Source organism: Oncorhynchus clarkii, chromosome 2 (assembly GCF_045791955.1).
Source record: "Oncorhynchus clarkii lewisi isolate Uvic-CL-2024 chromosome 2, UVic_Ocla_1.0, whole genome shotgun sequence".
NCBI lineage: Eukaryota > Metazoa > Chordata > Actinopteri > Salmoniformes > Salmonidae > Oncorhynchus > Oncorhynchus clarkii.
Window position 1 is genome coordinate 94,845,024 of NC_092148.1, and position 25,286 is coordinate 94,870,309.

At 39.9% G+C, this 25,286-nt stretch overlaps 3 protein-coding genes across 3 annotated transcripts in view; all 3 read left to right on the top strand.

Annotated features, from left to right (window-relative positions):
* The window catches only part of LOC139378587 (mucin-2-like), a 37,560-nt gene extending 28,766 nt beyond the window's left edge, over window positions 1–8,794 (top strand). Inside the window, exons 27-32 of the mRNA XM_071120887.1 lie at window positions 2,763–2,919; window positions 3,080–3,208; window positions 3,452–3,602; window positions 5,101–5,144; window positions 5,320–8,213; window positions 8,351–8,794. Of these exons, the coding sequence (XP_070976988.1) occupies window positions 2,763–2,919; window positions 3,080–3,208; window positions 3,452–3,602; window positions 5,101–5,144; window positions 5,320–8,213; window positions 8,351–8,794 (3,819 nt within the window). The remainder of the gene's footprint in view (window positions 1–2,762; window positions 2,920–3,079; window positions 3,209–3,451; window positions 3,603–5,100; window positions 5,145–5,319; window positions 8,214–8,350) is intronic.
* A 508-nt stretch (window positions 8,795–9,302) lies between these two features.
* LOC139378592 (mucin-2) lies at window positions 9,303–11,934 on the top strand (the record flags this gene model as incomplete). Its single annotated transcript, XM_071120903.1, has 2 exons — window positions 9,303–11,879; window positions 11,917–11,934. Coding segments are annotated over 2 exons (2,595 nt in total), but the record flags the coding sequence as incomplete, so codon positions are not given.
* LOC139376597 (mucin-2-like) lies at window positions 11,908–24,891 on the top strand. The gene is made up of 16 exons (XM_071119377.1): window positions 11,908–12,660; window positions 12,765–13,027; window positions 13,712–13,883; window positions 14,225–14,469; window positions 15,015–15,198; window positions 15,782–15,983; window positions 16,324–16,502; window positions 16,774–16,843; window positions 18,638–18,780; window positions 18,873–18,904; window positions 19,336–19,504; window positions 22,233–22,273; window positions 22,586–22,714; window positions 22,948–22,987; window positions 24,203–24,323; window positions 24,523–24,891. Exons 1-16 carry the CDS (start codon window positions 11,955–11,957, stop codon window positions 24,701–24,703), a joined length of 2,877 nt encoding a protein of 958 aa, XP_070975478.1. The 5' UTR covers window positions 11,908–11,954; the 3' UTR covers window positions 24,704–24,891.
* The last annotated feature ends 395 nt before the right edge of the window (window positions 24,892–25,286 follow it).

Consider the following 25,286-nt stretch of genomic DNA (forward strand, 5'->3'; position numbering starts at 1 on the left):
TTCATCTGTAATATAAATATGGACCTGAGATGTGGGGGATCAACTCTAAAAGGCTAGATTCTAGACCCCATTTCGGCTATGCACCTTTTAAAGGCAATATTTCTGTATTCATGAAGACCACATTCAAGGTAAACACTGCATTTGTTGGCTCAATCACTCTTTAACGAGGATTGAATCTAGGCCTTAAAGGTCATTGCAGAGCATTCCACTTCTTTGCCTTAAAAAAGTATTGGGTTGCTTTCACAGTATGCTTCGGGTCATTGTCCATCTGCAATGTAAAGGGTGTTTAAAAGCATTTGGCTGAATCTGAGCATATAATATGACCCTAAACACCTCATAATTCATCCTGCTGCTTTTGTCAGCAATCACATCATCAATAAATACAAGGGAACTAGTTCCATTGGCAGCCATACATGCCCACCCCATAACACTACCTCCACCTTGCTTCACAGATGAGGTGGTATGCTCTGATGGTGAGCAGTTCCTTCCCTTCTCCATACTCTTCTCTTCCCATCATTCTGGTACAAGTTGAACCTTGTCTCATCTGTCCATAGGATGTTGTTACAGAACTTTACAGGCTTTTTTTAGATGTTGTTTGGCAAACTTTAATCTGGTCTTCCTTTTTTACTCTGTATTTACTCTGGTTGAGTCTTCTCTTGATTGTTGACTTTGGCACAGATAATCCTACCTCCTGGGTTGTTTTTCACCAGGGAATTCTTCCGTCATCCACCACAGTTGTTTTCCGTGGTCTTCCGGGCCTTTTGGTGTCCCTGAGCTCACTCACTTTTTTAAGAAAGTACCAAATATTTGATTTGGCCACGCCTACTGTTTTTGCTGTCTCTCTGATGGGTTTGTTTTCATTTTTCAGCCTACTGATGGCTTGCTTCACTGGCAGTGGACTTCAAGTGTAAATGCCACACTTGAAATAAACTCTAGGCATTTTATCTGCTTACTTGTAAATTAACTAATGAGGGAATAAGACACACCTGGCCATGGAACAGCTGAGCAGCCAATTGTCCAATTACTTTTGGTCCTTTAAAAAGGGAGGGACCACATAAAAAGTGCTGTGATTCCTACACTGTTCACCCGATTTGGAGGCAAATACCCTCTAAATAATGCTGAAGTCTGCACTTTTTTAATGTCAACTCCAATATGCTAAAATAATAATAACTTAGTCAATGTCCAAATATTTATGGACCTGACTGAAGTTTTACATGTAGCCCATATCAGATTGGCGCATTAACCACTGATGTAGGTTCTGAAGTAGCACACAGATGCAATGCTCATTTCCTGTCCTTTACATTTTTGGGTGGTTGTCATGGTAATGGCAGGTCATGTGCAAAAAAAAAACACTTTAGAGCAAAAACATCAGATCTGAGCATCCAGACAGAGATCACACGGAGAATTGGGTTTGAATCAGGATTGAGATCCACGTATGGAAGTGGTATAAATCAGAGCTCAAAAGATCAGATTCCATTTTTTTGTTGTTGCTGTTTATACATTAAGGGCAATATCAATTGGTGTCAGATATGCAAATAATTGGTGAATGATCTGAATTGGACTGCCTGTGTAAACGCAGCCAAAGTGGCACTGCATAAGTACAATAATATGGTTAATGCTTCAACAAGAGTTAATACACAGTAACTCACAGATTCAGGGTCAATAAGGTTAAGGCTTCAACAAGAGTTAATACACAGTAACTCACAGATTCAGGGTCAATAAGGTTAAGGCTTCAACAAGAGTTAATACACAGTAACTCACAGCCTCAGGGTCAATAAGGTTAAAACTTCAACAAGAGTTAATACACAGTAACTCACAGACTCAGGGTCAATAAGGTTAAGGCTTCAACAAGAGTTCATTTACCTCACACCCTCAGGGTCAATAAGGTTAAGGCTTCAACAAGAGTTCATTTACCTCACACCCTCAGGGTCAATAAGGTTAAGGCTTCAACAAGAGTTAATTTACCTCACACCCTCAGGGTCAATAAGGTTAAGGCTTCAACAAGAGTTCATTTACCTCACACCCTCAGGGTCAATAAGGTTAAGGCTTCAACAAGAGTTCATTTACCTCACACCCTCAGGGTCAATAAGGTTAAGGCTTCAACAAGAGTTCATTTACCTCACACCCTCAGGGTCAATAAGGTTAAGGCTTCAACAAGAGTTCATTTACCTCACACCCTCAGGGTCAATAAGGTTAAGGCTTCAACAAGAGTTCATTTACCTCACACCCTCAGGGTCAATAAGGTTAAGGCTTCAACACGAGTTCATTTACCTCACACCCTCAGGGTCAATAAGGTTAAGGCTTCAACAAGAGTTAATTTACCTCACACCCTCAGGGTCAATAAGGTTAAGGCTTCAACAAGAGTTCATTTACCTCACACCCTCAGGGTCAATAAGGTTAAGGCTTCAACAAGAGTTAATTTACCTCACAGCCTCAGAGTAAAACTTATGGTGGAATTTATAACAACCGATAATTTTGTAGCACAAGTCTTAGGCTAACAGGTTTCGTATAAGGTACACAATGACAAGTAGAGTTGAATGATGGTACATGGCAATCTTTTTAATAAAATTGGTTTGTCAATAATCATGTGAATGACACCAAAAACATCCACCAACGAAAGTAGGAATAAAAAGATAACAAAAACTAAAAGTCAGCCATCCAACCCAATAATAATCATCGTCAATAATTCATCTGTAGTCTCTTCAACAAGCTGAGCAATGCATTGAATAAACAAATGATGGCTTAATGCATCTTCCTAAAAGGTGGACCCCACGCCATTCCATGATGCCTGTGTGAGGGACTCGTGTGCCTGTGACACTGGGGGAGACTGCGAGTGTTTCTGTACAGCTGTAGCAGCCTACGCCCAGGCCTGTAACGAGGCAGGGGCTTGTATCAAGTGGAGAACACCAGATATCTGCCGTGAGTCATTTGCTTTGAGTGGGTTCAATTGATTGATGGATAGGTGGGATTGTTTAGCTATCGGGACAAAATACCAATTTATGATTTGAATGTGTAACTGTTCAATCAATCTTTTAGGACCCTGGTTCAGTTAAAATGTGACATGTTTTCATTTCACCAGCTCTGTTCTGTGATTTCTACAACCCTATTGGTGAGTGTGAGTGGCATTATAATCCGTGTGGATACCCCTGTATGAAGACCTGCAAGAATCCCTCAGGAACATGCTCCAGTCAGATCCCTGCACTGGAAGGTAACTAAGAGCCCTTCATAACAGCTTGGCCGTTTGATTTACAATTTACATTCCAAGTTGTTAAACAAATGTACAGTATAACATATGTAATGCCTCCCCCTCCCTTGTTCATCTATACTGAAAACAAAATACAAATATTGAAACATCATATCCATTACAGCATTGGTGTTAAAACTAGAAACCATGAGGATGATCTAATCTGTGCAGGTGTCCTGGATTAAATTGACTGTTTTTATCTTAAAGGTTGCTATCCAAAATGTCCTTTGGCCCAGCCTTATTTGGAAGAAAGTACCATGAAGTGTGTCACTAAGAAGGACTGTGGTTGCTACGATGGAGATGGAACTCATTACAACGAGGGAGAGGTTATACCTTCCAAGGAGAACTGTCAGCCATGGTATGTTTTCAGATCATTTCAGATCAACATTTTGCTAAATACATAGATACTGTATTTACATTACATAGGGTTTAATACGGTTGGTATAAGCCTTAAGGTAGCCTGTATTTCTGGTCAGATAAGGCAATGTCAATAGTTCACCTTCAAAGAGGCTTTCCTACCATTCAATTGATTTTGATTTTCAAAGATTGTGATTTGAACTGTTAATACCTTATTGTGATTTGACCTGTTAATACCTCATTGTGATTTGACCTGTTAATACCTCATTGTGATTTGACCTGTTAATACCTCATTGTGATTTGACCTGTTAATACCTTATTGTGATTTGACCTGTTAATACCTCATTGTGATTTGACCTGTTAATACCTCATTGTGATTTGACCTGTTAATACCTTATTGTGATTTGACCTGTTAATACCTCATTGTGATTTGACCTGTTAATACCTTATTGTGATTTGACCTGTTAATACCTCATTGTGATTTGACCTGTTAATACCTCATTGTGATTTGACCTGTTAATACCTTATTGTGATTTGACCTGTTAATACCTCATTGTGATTTGACCTGTTAATACCTTATTGTGATTTGACCTGTTAATACCTCATTGTGATTTGACCTGTTAATACCTTATTGTGATTTGACCTGTTAATACCTTATTGTGATTTGACCTGTTAATACCTCATTGTGATTTGACCTGTTAATACCTCATTGTGATTTGACCTGTTAATACCTCATTGTGATTTGACCTGTTAATACCTCATTGTGATTTGACCTGTTAATACCTTATTGTGATTTGACCTGTTATTGTGATTTGACCTGTTAATACCTCATTGTGATTTGACCTGTTATTGTGATTTGACCTGTTAATACCTCATTGTGATTTGACCTGTTAATACCTTATTGTGATTTGACCTGTTAATACCTCATTGTGATTTGACCTGTTAATACCTTATTGTGATTTGACCTGTTAATACCTCATTGTGATTTGACCTGTTAATACCTTATTGTGATTTGACCTGTTAATACCTTATTGTGATTTGACCTGTTAATACCTCATTGTGATTTGACCTGTTAATACCTCATTGTGATTTGACCTGTTAATACCTCATTGTGATTTGACCTGTTAATACCTCATTGTGATTTGACCTGTTAATACCTCATTGTGATTTGACCTGTTAATACCTCATTGTGATTTGACCTGTTAATACCTCATTGTGATTTGACCTGTTAATACCTTATTGTGATTTGACCTGTTAATACCTTATTGTGATTTGACCTGTTAATACCTTATTGTGATTTGACCTGTTAATACCTTATTGGGATTTGACCTGTTAATACCTCATTGTGATTTGACCTGTTAATACCTTATTGTGATTTGACCTGTTAATACCTTACTGTGAATATAAAATATAACATTGTTTTGTACTTCATAACAAATAGCTCTTAATATTTTATTTGACTTTGAAAGGTACTGTAACCTCCTTCTTTCTTTTTCAAGTCGTTGCTCATCGACTGAGGTCAGATGCAGCTATGATGTCCAAGGTAAGGAAAACCACTACAAACTGAAACATTAGCCTACATTATTACCAAGAAGTAACATGACAAGATGATTACATGATAATAACTGAAACATTAGCCTACATTATTACCAAGAAGGTAACATGACAAGATGATTACATGATAATAACTTATGTTCCTTGTGATAATCCTATTGCAGCTTGCTATTGTTTATACGACGGCAGAACATACCCTTATGGAGCGACCATATATCACACATCTGACGGTGATGGGACCTGTATTACTGCCACCTGCAAAGAGAACGGAACTATTGTCCGGATTATGAACCCCTGTCCCAGCACCCCAACTCCAACAACTACACCAAGTGTTACAACAACACAGATATCCACTCAAGCACCGACCACAACAGTATTTGTTTTCTCAACTCCTACCACTACCCCAACAACAACTTCTACCACTACCCCAACAACAACTTCTACCACTACCCCAACAACAACCCCTACCTCTACCCCAACAACAACTTCTACCACTACCCCAACAACAACCCCTACCCCAACAACAACCCCTACCATTACCCCAACAACAACCCCTACCTCTACCCCAACCACAACCCCTACCACTGCCCTCACAACAACCCCTATTTCACCAACAACCACTTCACCCACTACTACTCCACTCTGCCTGACCAAGATTGTCTGTGAATGGTCAGACTGGATTGACAATCACTATCCTACTGAAAAAACAGGAGGAGATTATGAAACCATAGAAAATATAAAGAAATATAGAAATGATACTTGTAGCCAACCTAAGGAAGTAGAATGCAGAGCCAAAGACTTCCTTGTTCCTTTGGACGAACTAGGTCAAAATGTTGAATGCAATCCCTCAGTTGGACTGATATGCCACAACAAGGATCAAGGCAAGATACCAATATGCTACAACTACGAGATCAGAGTCAGATGTTGTGTTGATGTTGTTGATGTTTGTAGCAATGGGACAACTACCACCTCAGTCAGGCCCACAACAACCATTACAACAACAACTGCTACCACTACCCCAACATCAAAACCAACAACTACCCCAACAACTACCACAACTACCCCAACAACTACCACAACTACCCCAACAACAAAACCTTCCACTACCCCAACAACTACCACAACTACTTCAACAACTAAACCTACCACTACCCCAACAACAAGTCCTACCACTACCCCAACAACTACTGCAACTACTTCAACAACTAAACCTACCACTACCCCAACAACTACTGCAACTACTTCAACAACTAAACCTACCACTACCCCAACATCTACCACAACTACAACTCCTACCACTACCCCAACAACTACTGCAAATACTTCAACAACTAAACCTACCACTACTACAACAACAACCCCTACCACTACCCCAACAACAACTCCTACCACTACCCCAACAACAACCCCTACCACTGCCCTCACAACAACCCCTATTTCACCAACAACCACTTCACCCACTACTACTCCACACTGCCTGACCAAGATTGTCTGTGAATGGTCAGACTGGATTGACAATCACTATCCTACTGAAAAAACAGGAGGAGATTATGAAACCATAGAAAATATAAAGAAATATAGAAATGATACTTGTAGCCAACCTAAGGAAGTAGAATGCAGAGCCAAAGACTTCCTTGTTCCTTTGGACGAACTAGGTCAAAATGTTGAATGCAATCCCTCAGTTGGACTGATATGCCACAACAAGGATCAAGGCAAGATACCAATATGCTACAACTACGAGATCAGAGTCAGATGTTGTGTTGATGTTGTTGATGTTTGTAGCAATGGGACAACTACCACCTCAGTCAGGCCCACAACAACCATTACAACAACAACTGCTACCACTACCCCAACATCAAAACCAACAACTACCCCAACAACTACCACAACTACCCCAACAACTACCACAACTACCCCAACAACAAAACCTTCCACTACCCCAACAACTACCACAACTACTTCAACAACTAAACCGACCACAACTCCTACCACTACCCCAACAACTACCACAACTACCCCAACAACAAAACCTTCCACTACCCCAACAACAATTCCTAACACTACCCCAACAACTACTGCAACTACTTCAACAACTAAACCTACCACAACTCCTACCACTACCCCAACAACTACCACAACTACCCCAACAACAAAACCTTCCACTACCCCAACAACTACCACAACTACTTCAACAACTAAACCTACCACTACCCCAACAACTACCACAACTACCCCAACAACAAAACCTTCTACTACCCCAACAACTACCACAACTACTTCAACAACTAAACCTACCACTACCCCAACAACAAGTCCTACCACTACCCCAACAACTACTGCAACTACTTCAACAACTAAACCTACCACTACCCCAACAACTACCACAACTACCCCAACAACAAAACCTTCTACTACCCCAACAACTACCACAACTACTTCAACAACTAAACCTACCACTACCCCAACAACTACCACAACTACCCCAACAACAAAACCTTCTACTACCCCAACAACTACCACAACTACCCCAACAACAAAACCTTCCACTACCCCAACAACTACCACAACTACTTCAACAACTAAACCTACCACAACTCCTACCACTACCCCAACAACTACTACAACTACATCAACAACTAAACCTACCACTACCCCAACAACAAGTCCTACCACTACCCCAACAACTACTGCAACTACTTCAACAACTAAACCTACCACAACTCCTACCACTACCCCAACAACTACTACAACTACCCTAACAACAAAACCTACTACTAACCCAACATCAACTGCAACTACTTCAACAACTAAACCTACAACTACTACAACTCCTTCAACAACTAAACCTACCACAACCCCAACAACAACTCCTACCACTACCCCAACAACAACTCCTACCACCACCTCAACAACAACTCCTACAACGACCCCAACAACAAAACCTACTACTACCCCAACATCTACTACAACTACTTCAACAACTAAACCTACCACAACCCCAACAACAACTCCTACCACTACCCCAACAACAAAACCTTCTAATACCCCAACAACTACTGCAACTACTTCAACAACTAAACCTTCCACTACCCCAACAACTACCACTACAACGACCCCAACATCAAAACCTACCACTACCCCAACATCAAAACCTACCACTACCCCAACAACTACTATATATTCTTCAACATCAAGACCTACCACTACCCCAACAAGTACTACAACTACCCCAACATCAAAACCTACCACTACCCCAACAACTACTATATATTCTTCAACATCAAGACCTACCACTACCCCAACAAGTACTACAACTACCCCAACATCAAAACCTTCCACTACCCCAACATCAACTCCTACCACTACCCCAACAACAACTCCTACCACTACCCCAACATCAAAACCTACCACTACCCCAACATCAAAACCTTCCACTACCCCAACAACAACTCCTACCACTACCCCAACAACAACTCCTACCACAACCCCAACAACAACTCCTACCACTACCCCAACATCAAAACCTACCACTACCCCAACATCAAAACCTTCCACTACCCCAACAACAACTCCTACCACTACCCCAACATCAAAACCTTCCACTACCACAACAACTACTGCAACTACTTCAACAACTAAACCTACCACAACCCCAACAACAACTGCAACTACTTCCACAACAACTACTGCAACTACTTCAACAACAAAACCTTCCACTACCCCAACAACTACCACTACAACGACCCCAACATCAAAACCTTCCACTACCCCAACATCAAAACCTTCCACTACCCCAACATCAAAACCTTCCACTACCCCAACATCAAAACCTTCCACTACCCCAACAACTACCACTACAACTACTTCAACATCAAAACCTTCCACTACCCCAACAACAGCTCCTACCACTACCCCAACATCAAAGCCTACCACTACCCCAACAACATCTACTACAACTACTTCAACATCAAAACCTACCACAACAACAACAACTAATACAACTACCCCAAAAACACAACCTACTATTAACCCAACAACGACTGTAACTACTTCAACAACTAAATCTACCACTACCCCAACAACTACTGCAACGACTTCAACAACACCTACTACAATTTCTTCAACAACTAAACCTACCACTACCCCAACAACAACTACTGCAACTACCCCAACAACTAAACCGACCACAACCCCAACAACAACTCCTACCACTAGCCCAACATCAAAACCTTCTACTACCCCAACAACTACTGCAGCTACTTCAACAACAACTACCACAGCTACTTCCACAACTAAACCTTCCACTACCCCAACAACAACTACTACAACTACCCCAACAACTAAACCTACCACAACCCCAACAACAACTCCTACCACTAGCCCAACATCAAAACCTTCTACTACCCCAACAACTACTGCAGCTACTTCAACAACAACTACCACAGCTACTTCCACAACTAAACCTTCCACTACCCCAACAACAACTACTACAACTACCCCAACAACTAAACCTACCACTACCCCAACAACAACTACTGCAACTACCCCAACAACTAAACCTACCACAACCCCAACAACAACTCCTACCACTAGCCCAACATCAAAACCTTCTACTACCCCAACAACTACTGCAGCTACTTCCACAACTAAACCTTCCACTACCCCAACAACAACTACTACAACGACCCCAACATCAAAACCTACAATTACCCCAATAGCAACTACATCTACTTCAACATCTAAACCTACCACTACCCCAACAACACCTACTACAACTACCCCTACAACTAAACCTAACACTACCCCAACAAAATATCCTACCACTACCCCAACAACAACTACTACCACTACCCCAACACCAGCTACAACTACTTCAACAACTAAACCTACCACTACTCCAACATCTCCTACCACTACCGCAACAACAAAACCTACCACCACCCCTACAACTACTTCAACAACACCTACTACAATTTCTTCAACAACTAAACCTTCCACTACCCCAACAACAACTACTACAACTACCCCAACAACTAAACCTACCACAACCCCAACAACAACTCCTACCACTAGCCCAACATCAAAACCTTCTACTACCCCAACAACTACTGCAGCTACTTCCACAACTAAACCTTCCACTACCCCAACAACAACTACTACAACGACCCCAACATCAAAACCTACAATTACCCCAATAGCAACTACATCTACTTCAACATCTAAACCTACCACTACCCCAACAACACCTACTACAACTACCCCTACAACTAAACCTAACACTACCCCAACAAAATATCCTACCACTACCCCAACAACAACTACTACCACTACCCCAACACCAGATACAACTACTTCAACAACTAAACCTACCACTACTCCAACATCTCCTACCACTACCGCAACAACAAAACCTACCACCATCCCTACAACTACTTCAACAACACCTACTACAATTTCTTCAACAACTAAACCGACCACTACCCCAACAACAACTCCTACCACTACCCCAACAACTAAACCTACCACAACCCCTACAACAACTCCTACCACTACCGCAACAACAACTCCTACCACTACCGCAACAACAAAACCTACCACCACCCCTACAACTACTTCAACAACAACTACTACAACTACTCCAACATCTCCTACCACTACCGCAACAACAAAACCTACCACCACCCCTACAACTACTTCAACAACACCTACTACAATTTCTTCAACAACTAAACCTTCCACTACCCCAACAACAACTCCTACCACTACCCCAACAACAAAACCTACCACTACCCCAACAACTAATACAACTACCACAACAACAAAACCTACCACTACCCCAACAACTAATACAACTACCACAACAACAAAACCTACCACTACCCCAACAGCTACTACAACAACTTCAACAACTAAACCTTCCACAACCCCAACAACATCTCCTACCACTACCACAACAACTAAACCTACCACTACCCCAACCACTACTACAACTACTTCAACAACTAAACCTACCACTACCCCAGCAACAACTCCTACCACTACCCCAACAACAACTCCTACCACTACCCCAACATCAAAACCTTCTACTACCCCAACAACTACTGCAACTACTTCAACAACAACTACTGCAACTACTTCAACAACTAAACCTACCACTACCCCAACAACAACTACTACAACGACCCCAACATCAAAACCTACCACTACCCCAACATCAAAACCTACCACTACCCCAACAACTACTATATATTCTTCAACATCAAGACCTACCACTACCCCAACAAGTACTACAACTACTTCAACAACTAAACCTTCCACTACCCCAACGACATCTCCTACCACTACCCCAACATCTACTACAACTACAACAACAGCTAAACCTACCACTACCCCAGCAACAACTCCTACCACTACCCCAACAACAACTCCTACCACTACCCCAACATCAAAACCTACCACTACCCCAACAACTACTATATATTCTTCAACATCAAGACCCACCACTACCCCAACAAACCCTACCACTACCGCAGAAACTACTACAACTACCCCAACAACAACTCCTACTACTACCCCAACAGCTACTACAACTCCACCAACAACAACCCCTACCACTACCCCAACTATTACCACAACAACAACTCAGACAAGGACTAACTTTGAGAAATTGACAACAGCATCTACCACAACAACAGGCTTCATTGTAGTCACAAATCCACAAATTGTAGTCACAAATCCACCATATCCAACCGCACCTCAAGTGCAAAATACAACTTTGACCATACAGACAGAAAAAAATATGACATCAAACTCTACCACAACCCCTATCACTACCCCAACAACAACCCCTATCACTACCCCAACAACAACCCCTATCACTACCCCAACAACAACCCCTATCACTACCCCAACAACAACCCCTATCACTACCCCAACAACAACCCCTATCACTACCACAACAACAACCCCTACAACCACCCCAACAACAACCCCTACCACCACTCCAACAACAACCCATACCACTACCCAAACAACAACCCCTATCACTACCCCAACAACAACCCCTATCACTACCCCAACAACAACCCATATCACTACCCCAACAACAACCCCTACCACTACCCCAACAACAACTCATACCTCTACCCCAACAACTACTTCAGCTGCTTCAACAACCACTCCTACCTCTACCCCAACAACAACTCCTAACTCTACCCCAACAACAACCCATACCACTAACCCAACAACTCCTACCTCTACCCCAACAACATCTCCTACCACTAACCCAACACCCTCTACCACTACCCCAACAACAACCCATATCACTAACCCAACACCCTCTACCACTACCCCAACAACAACCCCTATCACTACCACAACAACAACCCATATCACTACCCCAACAACAACCCATATCACTAACCCAACACCCTCTACCACTACCCCAACCACAAATCCTACCACATTATGTTTTTGCACATACAAAAATCTAAATTTCCCTGCTGGTAAGTGAAAGCTTCCTTCATGAAAATGATACATTCTGACTAAATATTGCATTCATACACTTAATTTAATATCTATTCATTACTGATATTATGTTTATGTTTAGGTTCCTTGATATATAATGAGACTGATGGGGCAGGCTGGTGTTTCACCTCCTACTGTAACTCAAGTTGTGTTGTTGAGAAACAAGCCAGACCATGTCCCTCTACGACCCCAGCTACAGTCAGCACTGTCTCAGCTACAGTCAGCACTGTCTCAACTACAGTCAGCACTGTCTCAACAACAACAGAAGCTACACATACTACAACGTCTAGATTGTCCTCGACTACACCTTACATGGGCTGTGAATATGTCTTTCCACCAAGAAAGGTAATGAAATAAAGTAAACAGAATAATTGTGTTTCTTAGTTCATAGTGCTGTGTAGTTATAGTATTGTGTAGTTCATAGTGTTGTGTAGTTAATAGTGTTGTGTAGTTCATAGTGTTGTGTAGTTAATAGTGTTGTGTAGTTCATAGTGTTGTGTAGCTCATAGTGCTGTGTAGTTCATAGTGTTGTGTAGTTCATAGTGTTGTGTAGTTCATAGTGTTGTGTAGCTCATAGTGTTGTGTAGCTCATAGTGTTGTGTAGTTCATAGTGTTGTGTAGCTCATAGTGTTGTGTAGTTCGTTGTGTAGTTCATAGTGTTGTGTAGCTCATAGTGTTGTGTAGTTCATAGTGTTGTGTAGCTCATAGTGTTGTGTAGTTCGTTGTGTAGTTCATAGTGTTGTGTAGCTCATAGTGTTGTGTAGTTCATAGTGTTGTGTAGTTCATAGTGTTGTGTAGTTAATAGTGCTGTGTAGTTCATAGTGTTGTGTAGTTCATAGTGTTGTGTAGCTCATAGTGTTGTGTAGTTCATAGTGTTGTGTAGCTCATAGTGTTGTGTAGTTTGTTGTGTAGTTCATAGTGTTGTGTAGCTCATAGTGTTGTGTAGTTCATAGTGTTGTGTAGTTTATAGTGTTGTGTAGTACGTAGTGTGTTTACTTTCAGGACTAAAACATACATTTTCAACTTTAGGATGGTGAGACTTGGAAGACAGACAACTGCACTACTCAGACTTGCCACAGGGGTGTAATTACCACCACGCCTGTGGACTGTAAGTCTGTAGAAAAGCCTGTGTGTGAAAATGGATACCCACCAGTGAAAGTCTATGAGGAATCAGGTTGCTGCTATCACTACGAATGTGAATGTAAGTTCAAAACGTAATGTTTTTAATTATCTTCTGTTCCCACCTTCTACAAATACGTATTACCCCCAATTTACTTGTTTTAAAGACGTCCGTCAGTGATTTTTTTACTTTTCCTGTTGAAAGTGATATCCCAAGTATAAATACAGTAAAGTGCGCATACTAAAGGGTAAAGAAATACAATATTTGTTTTTTTTACACAGCTGCAAACTTCAAGGAGTTGGTCTGATCCAGTGGTGCAACTTTGGTTTTAGAATTGGGGGGGAATATTGGAGTAGGACTTTAAACTCTTGTATTGATGAGTGATCTATCTATTTGTTACCTTCTTCTGTTCTATCTCTCAGGTATATGCTACGGATGGGGAGACCCTCATTACGTCACATTTGATGGCCAATATTACAGTTTTCAGGAAAACTGCACCTACGTTTTGATTAAAGAAATAGTTCCTCGACAGAACTTCAGTGTCATCATCGACAACTATAACTGCGATCCGTCTGGACATGCGACCTGCCCTCAGTCTCTGATTGTCAATTACAAGTCCTACAAAATCGTTCTTACTCCGAAGAGATTAAACGTGACAACAAATATGGTAATTATAACTGTGCTATTGTTCACATTTATACACTTTAAAAAAGTGCACTTTGAGATAGAAATGATTTGAGATAGACACTATTTGATACAGACATTTTTTGAAATAGACATTATTTGATATAGACATTGTCATACCACTTTAAGACTTAAAATAATCTAGCTTCATATTTTGAAATGTATTATTTACTTTTTGTAACGTTTGGGTATTGATTAATAGGGATATCTGATCTTGCCGACTACAACAAATGTAATTTGCACTACTACACTACAGTAGTTACACATAGTTATTTAGCAACGTTACATATTGGTTAACCACTTTGATGATGCCGTCACATTAACTCAAAACCATCATCAAGGTATCTGAAACATTCCCATGACATTTCAAAGAATTTCATTATATTGACAAATTATTAACAGACTACCAACTCTGCTTGTGACTTCATTTAGTTCTGGAAACCGTTCATATCTTATCTACATTATTGTAATGTTATTCTGTTCTCTATTCTCATTCGTAATGTAATGTTTTTCCTTATCATTCACAAGGTTTACATCAATGGAAATCAGATCTTCCCAACCTTTTCTAATGAAGACCTCATGATCACCAGCACTGGGGTGGAGTTACTGTTGAAGATCCCTGCCATTAAAGCAACAGTGATGTTTAAGTCCCTTATGTTCAGTGTAACCCTGCCAAACTCCCTATTCTACAACAACACAGAGGGGCAGTGTGGTAAGTATGTAGGCTTTGCCTGCATCCCAAATGGCACACTGTTCCCATTGTAGTGCACTCCTTTTAACCAGGGGGGATAGGGTCCCAATGTAGTTCACTCCTTTTAACCACCTTTTAACCAGGGGAATAGGGTCCCATTGTAGTGCACTACTTTTAACCAGGGGGAATAGGATCCCAATGTAGTGCACCCCTTATAACCAGGGGGAATAGGGTCCCATTGTAGTGCACTCCTTTTAACCAGGGGGAATAGGGTCCCATTGTAGTGCACTCCTTTTAACCAGGGGGAATAGGGTCCCATTTGGGATGCATCCATTATGTAGACCAAAAACACTTTAAGTATGATTCAGAAGAACAGCTTGTAGTAAGTACTCTGTGAGTAAACTGAACATTTGTTGCATTGATTTAATGTTATTTTGTTGCGTGTTTTTGCATTTCCATGGCATTAAAGTTCACTGTACAGTTACAATGATAGCATTACCAATTAAAAGATACTGTAGGTAGGCTTAAAGTTATGAGCAGCTGTTTCTGACATAAAATAACTTGTGTTTTTTCTCATTCCCATATTTATTGTACCTTTATAAAGGTACCTGTGACAATAACAGGAAAAACGATTGCAGATTACCGAATGGACAGATTGACCCATCATGTCCTGGGATGGCTCATGAATGGAAGATTCCTGATGTTAAAAAACCCTACTGTGAATGGCAACCCACTACCCCACCTACCCCTAAGCCTCCAACCTGCCCGCCAGGAAAGACATCAATCTGTGACATCATACTTAGCCCGTAAGACGTGTAACCTTGTAATAACACAAAGAGACAGCTATATTACAAAGACAAGGGAATCTGATTGAGGTTGCTGTGACACTGTTTACATACAAGTCTGTAAACTCTCCGGTAAAGGCATGGGTTGTTGTTCCATAACTTAGAACCAAAAGTATCTTACAGACTGTTTATGCCGTATAAAATATGTCATATTCATAGGAACTTCATAGATGCTTCACAAATAATTTAGCGTGTAAGGCATAGAGTAATCAATATTTGTAAGAAATCTGTTGTGACATATTAAATGCCCCTTTTGGGTTAGGCCGATATAATAACTTAAATGGGTTCTTTACTTTGGAAGGGTCTTTAAGCAATGCCATGACGTTATCCCACAACAACCCTTCTTCGAGGCCTGTAAGTTTGATGTCTGCCACATGCCAAATATCTCAATCGGCTGCTCCAGCCTGGAAGCCTACGCCGTGAGGTGTGCAGCAGCTGGAGTCTGTATCGACTGGAGGAAATCAACTAATGGAACATGTGGTAGGGCAGGACTTTCATATCCAATAAGACCTGTGTCCCCAATGGGATCCTATTCTCTACATAGTGCAATGCTTTTGACCAGGCTCCGGCCATAAGTAGTGATCTATGTAAGGAATAGGATCCAATTTCGGATGCAGGATAGATGTTAATACGATTTTAAATAATTCTAATAACTTTATGATTTACATTCATTATTTGTATTTTGACAACCTGCATTTACAAATTGTGTACATACTGTTTTGTCTTTCATTCCATCTTGACCATAATATAGATCTGACATGCCCTAAGACCAAAGTGTATAAGGCATGTGGCTCTACTATCCAGCCAACATGCAATTCAAGGTATCCATCTCATTTCCATCTCATCTCATTCTCATTCTCATCTCAATCCCATCTAATCTGATACTCATTACATTCTCATTCCCATCTCATCTCATTTCCTTCTCATTCCCATCTCATCTAATTCCCATCTCATCTCATTCCCATCTCATCTCATTCCCATCTCATCTTATCTCATTCCCATTTCATTCTCATCTCATTCCCATCTCGTTTTCATCTCATTCTCATCTTATCTCATTCCCATTTCATTCTCATCTCATTCCCATCTCGTTTTCATCTCATTCTCATCTCATCTAATTCCCATCTCATCTCATTCTCATCTCATTCCCATCTCATCTCATCTCATTCCCATCTCATCTCATTCCCATCTCATTTCATCTCATTCCCAACTTAACTCATTCCCATTTCATTCTCATCTAATTCTCATCTCGTTCTCATCTCATCTCATTCCCATCTCACTCTCAACTCATTTCAATCTCATCTCATCTCATTCTCATCTCATTCACATCTCATCTCATTCCCATCTCATTCCCATCTCATCTGATTCTCATTACATTCTCATTGCCATCACATTTCATTCCAGTCTCATTCTCATCTCATTCACATCTCATCTCATTCCCATCTCATTTCCATCTCATCTCATTCTCATTCTCATCTCATTCCCATCTCATCTCATTCTCATCTCATTCCCATCTCATCTCATTCCCATCTCATTCCCATCTCTTCTCATTCCCATCTCATCTCATTCCCATCTCATCTGATAATCATTACATTCTCATTCCCATTCTCATCTCATTCCCATCTCATCTCATTTCCTTCTCATCTAATTCCCATCTCATCTCAACTCATTCCCATCTCATCTCATTCTCATCTCATTCCCATCTCATCTCATTCCCATCTCATCTCATTCTCTTCTCATCTCATTCCCATCTCATCTCATTCCCATCTCATCTCATTCTCTTCTCATCTCATTCCCATCTCATCTCATTCTCTTCTCATCTCATTCCCATCCCATCTCATTCTCATCTCATCTCATCTCATCTCATCTCATTCTCATTCCCATCTCATTCCCATCTCATCTCATCTCATTCTCATTCCCATCTCATTCCCATCTCATCTCATTCCCATCTCATCTCATTCCCATCTCATCTCATTCTCTTCTCATCTCATTCCCATCCCATCTCATTCTCATTCCCATCTCATCTCATCTCATCTCATCTCATTCTCATTCCCATCTCATTCCCATCTCATCTCATCTAATTCCCATCTCATCTCATTCTCATCTCATTCCCATCTCATCTCATTCTCATCTCATTCCCATCTCATTCTCATCTCATTTCAATCTCATTTTCATTTTCATCTCATTCTCATCTCAACTCATTCCCATCTAATTTCATTCCCATCACATTCCCATCTCATTTTCATCTTATTCTCATCTCATCTCATTCCCATCTCATTTCATTCTCATCTCATCTCATTCCCATCTAATTCTCATTCCCATCTCATTCTCATTCCCATCTCATCTCATTCTCATCTAATTCCCATCTCATCTCATTCCCATCTCATTCTCATCTCATTCTCATCTCATCTCATTCCCATCTAATTCTCATCCTCATCTCATTCTCATTCCCATCTCATCTCATCTCATCTCATCTCATTCCCATCTCATTCTCATCTAATTCTCATTCCCATCTCATCTCATTCCCATCTCATTATTTTACACTTGTAAATACACCACTTGTTTCCATTATATTCCAAAGTTTCTAGTCTGTAATTAATTGTTTTTTCTTATCATAGATACAATGACAAATATGTGCATTCATGTCAGGGAGCACAAATGACCCATGACTTTGTATGTGACTCATTCATGGAGGGCTGTTTCTGCCCTGAGGGTACCATCTTGTTCAACACATTCTCTGACACCTGTGTTCGTGACTGTGGTAAGGATGTGTCAGTTTATTAAGGAATACATTGTTTAATTGTGTCTCAAAGTACCAGCATGTATGACCTAAGATCTTATTTTCCCTTCAAGGATGCACAGGACCTGATGGAAAACCCAAACAGGTAATAATGTGGATGTGAACCACAATGAATCTGTCAGAAGAAATGGTTCAACAGATCACTTCACATTATGGCCCACAACAAGGTTCTGTATAGAACCCCCATTATTTTAATCCGTTTACTAGTTTCATTGGGGCTTGTAAGTTGTCCAGCCCTGAAGAGGCTGGAGCCCTAATGTTATTATCAATCAATCAAATGTATTTGATAAAGCCCTTTTTTCATCAGCAGCAGCAACAAAGCCTTTACATATACCCAACCTAAAACCTCAAACAGCAAGCAATGCAGAGGCAGAAAGACAGTGGCTAGGAAAAACTCCCTAGAAGGCAGAAACCTAGGAATAAACCAAGAGAGGAACCAGGTTCTGAGGGGTGGCCAGTCCTCGTCTTAACAAATTTGAAGTCTCTGTTAACAGTGTTTGTTTTGTCCCAACACAGTTTGGTGAGACTTGGTACAGTAACTGCCAGAAGTGCACGTGTAATGCTGACACACTGAGTGTCCAGTGTGAACCAGTGAAATGTCCGGCCCAAGAAATTGTTACTTGTAAGAAGTACGGTGAGGTGTTGGTCAACGAGACGGTGGACTGCTGTCAGATAAATACATGTGGTGAGTAGAGACAGGGTAGAGAGGTACCTTAACGTGCTACCAGGTAACCTGGGTACAAGTCTGTTTGTGCTAAATGTTTGGCATATGACAAGGAGTGGAATGTTTGCACCAAACAGCTCTTCATTCTAGCTACTTCATAAAGCCTTCATAAGCACTACATAAATGTGTTACAAAGCATATATAACGTGCTTTATAAAGGGTTCATAAATGTGCCATAACTCTGTGACATAATCACCGATGTCAAATGTGACATAAACTTGTGTTTTATAAAGGGTGACATGTTGTGCTGAAGGACGGCTTACTCTCTAAAGTGAAGTCACGTTAGTCACATTACAACTAATCTCGTTCCAAGAACGTCTGGTGGACCAACGCATCCATCTTTGGCTTCGTTAGTTAGTTAGGTTTAAAATAACATTTGAGGAATATAAATTGTGGAAATGGCCAATAATTCTGACTTTTTTTGTTAAATACCTGTCACCCTACAGTAAATATGTTAAATATGTTAATATGTTAATATATGTAAATATATATATATGTATATGTAAATGTGTTAAATATCAGTAACCTGTGGATCATGAGAGAACCTTCAGTCATCAGAACGTTAATAACCTATTAATTGACACTTAGTTTGAAGAGCGCCACCTTCTGTCATTCATAAATACATCCATAAAGACTCTATGTCATATAATGCTGTATTCACTGAAGAGTCAGACCTCTTTGGCCATTCACAACACATCCATAACGACTCTATGTCATATAATGCTGTATTCACTGAAGAGTCAGACCTCTTTGGCCATTCACAACACATCCATAACGACTCTATGTCATATAATGCTGTATTCACTGTAGAGCCAGACCTCTTTGGCCATTCACAACACATCCATAACGACTCTATGTCATATAATGCTGTATTCACTGAAGAGTCAGACCTCTTTGGCCATTCACAACACATCCATAACGACTCTATGTCATATAATGCTGTATTCACTGAAGAGTCAGACCTCTTTGGCCATTCACAACACACACATAAAAGCTTTATGTTGGGAACATCAACGTATTAACAACAGCTAAAACAAATACACATTAAAGACTTGTTTAAACCATACATTTCCTTTTATTTGTACATTTTCTAATCAATACATAACGTTTCAAAAAAGTCCAGCAATAATTAATTAATTTGCATTGAACATTACACCGGACTGTGAATAGGGTAGCTTGTCCCTGAGCTGGTGGACCAATGGGTTCTTACCTCTCGTTCTCCAGGAGGTTCTGCATGTTGATTCCAACCTTAAAAGTAACAACAAAGAAATTTAGCAGGTGTGTTAGGAAATGCCTTTGTCACACCAATTCAATTAAATTTGAGGTCTTTATTGGCAAGGGAAACATGTTAACATTGCCAAAGCAAGTGAAGTAGATAATAAACAAAAGTGAAATGAACAATAAAAATTAAAAATTGACAGTAAACATTACACTCATAGAAGTTCCAAAAGAATAAAGACATTTCAATACAGTGTTGTAAGGATGTGCAAATTATTTGAAATAACTGTTGCGATAGCTACAATATGTAATCTAACTCAACACTTAACTACTATAAATTACAATAAATATAGTTTAATTATTCATAAGGCTTTTATTAAGCAGTGCTTATGCCACCACAGGTTTGTCTAATTTGACACAGTGGGTTATGTCATACAGTTATGCCACACGGTTATAGATGATTTGTAACACATTTCTGTAGTGTTTGTGAAGCCTTTATACTGACCCAGTCATTGGACCCTGTTATTGGACCATGTCATTGGACCCTTTCATTGGACCCTGTCATTGGACCCTGTCATTGGGCCCTGTCATTGGACCCTGTCAGTGGACCATGTTATTGGACCATCATGCACCATAATTTAAAAACTGTGTAAAGTGATAAAACATTCTATTCCAAGAATGTGGAAAGGCACAGCGCTCACTCAAACATATCATGTACTTAGACTTTAACTTCAACCTGGAGCTAATTATTAAGCCCAGGATGAATGTAAATATTATCATGAACATGTAGCAGGTGTCATGATGGTAACATGGTGCAGGTGTCATGATGGTAACATGGTGCAGGTGTCATGATGGTAACATGGTGCAGGTGTCATGATGGTAACATGGTGCAGGTGTCATGATGGTAACATGGTAGAGGTGTCATGATGGTAACATGGTGCAGGTGTCATGATGGTAACATGGTGCAGGTTTCATGATGGTAACATGGTGCAGGTGTCATGATGGTAACATGGTGCAGGTGTCATGATGGTAACATGGTGCAGGTGTCATGATGGTAACATGGTGCAGGTGTCATGATGGTAACATGGTGCAGGTTTCATGATGGTAACATGGTGCAGGTGTCATGATGGTAACATGGTGCAGGTGTCATGATGGTAACATGGTGCAGGTGTCATGATGGTAACAAGGTGCAGGTGTCATGATGGTAACATGGTGCAGGTGTCATGATGGTAACATGGTAGAGGTGTCATGATGGTAACATGGTGCAGGTGTCATGATGGTAACATGGTAGAGGTGTCATGATGGTAACATGGTGCAGGTGTCATGATGGTAACATGGTAGAGGTGTCATGATGGTAACATGGTAGAGGTGTCATGATGGTAACATGGTGCAGGAATTGTGACTAACTTAACCGTTCAACAACTGTTATGTCTCAATCATTGTCTGAACCTTTTATTGTGTGTTCTTTCAGTGGCCAAACCTGTTTGTGTCCACAACAATACTGAATACACGGTGAGAAGTGACACTTCTTTGACACTCTGGCAGAATAGAGCAGTATTATAATAAATCATTTGTAAATTTAGCATAAAATAAACCTAAATATTGATTTCCTAATGAGAACATATAAATGCTTAGAAATGTTCATAAATGATCATAAATGTTAAAGATGTAAATGCTTTAGAATTGTAATGCTTGTTTACATTTTTGAATAATGATGTACATATTTCTGAAAGGTTTATAAATGATTTATCAACTCTTATTTATTGAAGTTTTTATAACGTACAGTGTTAAATTACCAACATTTATTTTTTTGCTACTTGACAGCTTGGGGAGTTTTGGTCGCCCCCTAGTGACCGCTGTGTGAAGTATGAATGCACAAAGACAAACAACCAGTTCATCGTTGTGGAATCCAAATTGGAATGCCCAGTGTTCCGTCCAGAGGACTGTGTCCCTGTAAGTAGATGAGGAAACTGGTTGAATGTGTTTGTTTGAAGTAAAGTTACTATTCCTAAATATACTGCTTGCTTCATTTGATAGTAACTTGGAGGTTATATTGAATTTACACCCGAGTAACATATTCATAGATGATCATAGTTTTCCATTATAACATCTACACTGTGTTCTCTAGCTCATTAGACTGTAACTAGTCGTATCCAAATTGAGCTGTTCACTATTCTTTTTGACAGGGAACTGAGAAAACGGATGCAAATGGATGTTGCACAACCTGTAAGTTAAAAATATATAATGATTCATTTCTAAATATTCATGATTTGTTTTGTATTTTTCGTTTATACATCAGATCTACTAGTCAAACATAACCTCTTATGAACCTGACCTCTTATGAACATAACCTCTTTTGAACATAACCTCTTATGAACCTGACCTCATATGAACGTAACCTCTTATGAACATAACCTCGTATGAACCTGACCTCTTATGAACATAACCTCTTATGAACCTGACCTCCTATGAACATAACCTCTTATGAACCTGACCTCTTATGAACATAACCTCTTATGAACCTGACATCTTATGAACATAACCTCTTATGAACATAACTTCTTATGAACCTGACCTCTTATGAACATAACCTCTTATGAAATTGACCTCTTATGAACATAACCTCTTATGAACCTGACCTCTTATGAACATAACCTCTTATGAACCTGACCTCTTATGAACATAACGTCTTATGAACCTGACCTTATGAACCTGACCTCTTAACCTCTTATGAACCTGACCTCTTATAAACATAACCTCTTATAAACATAATCTCTTATGAACCTAACCTCTTATGAACCTAACCTCTTATGAACATGTCCTCTTATGAACCTGACCTCTTATGAACATAACCGCTTATGAACCTGACCTCTTATGATCATAACCTCTTATGAACATACCCTCTTATGAAATTAACCTCTTATGAACATAACCTCTTATGAACCTAACCTCTTATGAACCTGACCTCTTATGAACATAACCTCTTATTAACCTAACCTCTTATGAACATAACCTCTTATGAACATAACCTCTTATGAAACTGACATCTTATGAACATTACCTCTTATGAACATAACCTCTTATGAACCTTACCTCTTATGAACATAACCGCTTATGAACCTGACCTCTTATGAACATAACCTCTTATGAACATAACCTTTTTGAACCTGACCTCTTATGAACATAACCTCTTATGAACCTGACCTCTTATGAACCTGACCTCTTATGAACATAACCTCTTATGAACCTGACCTCTTATGAACATAACCTCTTATGAGCCTGACCTCTTATGACACAATAAATCAATGTTGAGTTACTGTAGATTGAACTGAATACAGATGTGATGTACTTTTCAAGTTGCTAAAAGTCTATGCACTTTACATAGTAAGGGGGAAACGCACCACTTTAAAATGTCCTCCTTAACTCTGTCTACCTCCACAGGCACTTTAATCAGTCACTGTGACGTGAAGAACACCACCACCTACCTTGAGGTGAATAACTGCAGGTCCTCTGTGCCGGTGGAAATCTCAGCCTGCGGGGGATCCTGTGGAACATCTTCTATGTGAGTACAAACTCTAAATAAGAACGCACACACATGCCAAAAAAGCACACAGAAACAAACGCAACATGCATTTAGGTCTTTTTAGAAATGTGTAAGTGGGGAATTGGATTGAAGGGTGAGAATTCAATGGAAGTTGACCTATAGCAGAATAAATGTGGTACTGTTTCTAACAGTGTTGTTTGTGTGTCCTGTTTGCTAGGTACTCTGCAGAGAAAAACACCCTGATGCACTCCTGCTCCTGCTGTCAAGAGATGTCTACCAGTGAGAGGAAGGTGGAGATGGTCTGCCCTGATGGGAAGAAGATCATGCAGTCCTACATTTACATTGATAAGTGTGGCTGCCATGACTCTGAGTGTGACAAGAACAACCACTTAGATTAGGCCTTGACGAATTAAGTCTTTTAAAATGTTCTTATTTACCTGCATGGAATATTCAATAGTTTTATCTAAAGGGAACCAATAGGGTCTGTCTCATTATCATATAGGCTACTTTCATGAACTGTATGTTCTTTCTCTCTACACTACCATAGACATTATGCAAACCTATTAAACTGATGAAGAAGCATGAAGTCATTATCTTTCTTGTTTTATTTCATATTGTCAAGTGCTTCATTGTGTGACTAGGGAAACAGTACACATAGTATTTAATAAAGAACATATTCATTACATAACGGTTACTATTAAAAGGGGCAATCTGCAAATTCAAACAATAACAAAGTGGCCACCCTGCCAGTGTTTTGGCAAAAAGTTGAAGAATGGGGCTGGAGAAATGTAACCACTCTCAAGTTCATAGACAGGCCATGGATGTAAGAACTGACCGTCCATGATATCAAAATGACAGTTTTAATCATGTTTTGAGGCTATACAGTTTTTGTTAACAATTATGTCGTTTACCAACAATGGAATAAAACAATCTTATATTTTGGGTTGTGATGGACTACGACAGTTGAACTCAGCTCATTAG